Source organism: Oncorhynchus gorbuscha, unplaced genomic scaffold, assembly GCF_021184085.1.
Source record: "Oncorhynchus gorbuscha isolate QuinsamMale2020 ecotype Even-year unplaced genomic scaffold, OgorEven_v1.0 Un_scaffold_35:::fragment_2:::debris, whole genome shotgun sequence".
In the NCBI taxonomy this organism is placed as follows: domain Eukaryota; kingdom Metazoa; phylum Chordata; class Actinopteri; order Salmoniformes; family Salmonidae; genus Oncorhynchus; species Oncorhynchus gorbuscha.
In genome coordinates this window covers 750,940-753,266 of record NW_025745210.1, presented here as the reverse complement: position 1 = coordinate 753,266, position 2,327 = coordinate 750,940, and the positions used below count along the sequence as shown (strand labels likewise).

The following is a 2,327-nucleotide window of genomic DNA, read 5'->3' as shown; positions in this document are numbered from 1 at the left end:
CAAATTGTTATGGTAGGGCACCATGACACAATGAATTTACACCCTGCATATTTTATTATGAAAATATCCATAATTAAACAATTTGCTGGTGATTCCTAGTTTATCTGGTGTTTACTAGTAATACTACTTAACATGAGAAGATAGAAATATCTTTACAAAGATGTCTAAGGACAGTGAGAGTACAAACACAACAGCAAAAAAGTATTGTGTTAAAAGCTTTATTTATCATAAACATAAATAATGTCTAATCTCCTGTACAAAAGATGTATGTTGATGTGGAACGGGATGTTGTAGAGTTGTGTGAATGTACTGGACGACCAAGCAGACTTAGTAGGTGGCCATGGTGCTGGTCAGCCAGTCATTGAAGATGCACACCTGGAGGAAGAGAAGGAGAAGGGAGACATTAGTGGACAAGCTCAATGGGAGGCAGCATGAGAACCATCAATCTATGTTTTATAGACTCAATGTCTTTTTCCTTCAGGAAACCAAAGTATGTCACAGTGACGTATGAATGTTGAACTATTTTCTTGTCTTACCTTGGCGTAGATACCGGGGTTACCGGGCTCGGCACAGCCATAACCCCAGGACACAACACCCTGCAGCTCACCGTTGCACACCACTGGGCCACCGGAGTCACCCTGAGAGAGGGAGCGAGAGAGAAAGAGAGAGAGACAAGTGATATGAATTGGTCATTTCGTTATCAATTTCTAATCAATTGAAAAGTTAAATTTAAAGTCATCATTGGTACCACTGAACTGAGGTCAGAGTGGTAAGTACCTGGCAAGAGTCCTTGCCTCCCTCCAGGTATCCAGCACAGAACATGGCGTTGGTGATCATGCCAGGGTAGGAGTTGTTACAGTCGCTGTAGGACAGGATGGGGATGTTCAGGCACTGAAGCTTGTCGCTGTCAGCAGCTGTAAGGAGGGGGGAGAGAGAGAGAGAGGTGGAGGGAGGAAGGTTGAAGTAGGTGGAAAAGGAGGAGAGTTATAGTTGGATATAATGACAGTGTTTTTAATAGTAGGTCTGCATTTTCTATGCCTGTTAACACTCAGTCACCATGAAGATGATCAACTGGCACATGTAACCTTTGACCCAGGTGCTGTACTCACTGGAGCTCATGGTGTTGCCCCATCCAGAGACGGTACACATGGTGCCAGCGGGGGCACAGCTGCTGGGCAGAGCAACAGGCTGCACGTAGGTGTTGAGGGTGGCGGGCTTGCTCAGCTTGATCAGCATGATGTCATTGTTGATGTTATAGGAGCTGTAGTTGGGGTGAGGGATGACGCGGGAAGAAGAGATGAACTGCTCGTTACCCTCAGTCACCTGGATGTTATGCTCGCCCAGACGCACCTCCACACGGCTGAAAGAGAGAGAGAGAGAGAGTTCATGGGAATGTGGAGTTCACTTGTCTCCTTGAGTTTTGCAAAAGTTAAGCTTATCAAATTGTTGCTAGTAGTTCACATGGTAGGTTACTAACGTCTTGTAGCAGTGAGCTGCAGACACAACCCAGTTCTCATTGACCAGGGAACCACCACAGAAGTGGTACCCAGAGTTCAGAGACACCTGGTGGGGCTGGGAGTAGGCCTTGCACTCATACCCTCCGACGATCTTGTCGTCCTCCGTGGCAACTGTAAACAGAGCAGACGCATTCTTAGCTATATTACCTCAGCTTTTGAGATGGAAAAGCAAAGAACAGTGATAAAACAACATGAACATATTTCTTAATAATGTCAAAGAAACAAATGTGTGATGTTAGTGTCATTACAGAGTTCTGTTCTTTTTCTATGATCATTACTATACTCACAAGCGGCTCCAATGAGCAGAACAAAGACCAGAGAAATCATGGTTGCTGTATGATCCTGATGATGAAAGGGGTTCATCTGCACCCCTGGTTTATATGCAGAATTGGTTGTGCCGCCCCGTTTAATGGAACTGTTTGATTGGTCAAGAGAAAGCCAATCAGAGTCTAAAGGTGTGCTGCTAAGGTCAGCATTATGACAAAGCAGTTTCCATCATGGTGTGGTATGAAGTTGGCCCTAAAGGCAGCAGAAAGCTAAATATGTGTATTAATTTGTCCCAGTACTTCTTAAGTGCAGGTTCTTACCATCTAGTTTGATTTAATTTCTTACAGAAGACAGTGATACATGTACAGTACACCACAACGGCCAGTTTGAGATGAACCGTATTCTATTTGGTTCAGACTGTATGTTGACCTCAACATGACTGCAACACAGCTGTGTGGTTCACACGCTGGTGTTCTCTTGGAGAAGTTGACAAACACAGCTTTGCTGCTCACAAGGACAATTTCAGCTTTGTAAACAAGTAAA

At 44.3% G+C, this 2,327-nt stretch overlaps 1 protein-coding gene across 1 annotated transcript; it reads right to left on the bottom strand.

Moving 5' to 3' along the window:
• Window positions 1–202: 202 nt before the first annotated feature.
• On the bottom strand, window positions 203–1,954 carry LOC124017938 (trypsin-2-like). The gene is made up of 6 exons (XM_046333172.1): window positions 1,805–1,954; window positions 1,478–1,628; window positions 1,110–1,360; window positions 778–914; window positions 537–638; window positions 203–375 (listed from the first exon to the last, which is right to left on the bottom strand). The coding sequence occupies exons 1-6, from the start codon at window positions 1,878–1,880 to the stop codon at window positions 328–330; spliced, it is 765 nt and encodes a 254-aa protein (XP_046189128.1). The 5' UTR covers window positions 1,881–1,954; the 3' UTR covers window positions 203–327.
• Between the last annotated feature and the right edge of the window lie 373 nt (window positions 1,955–2,327).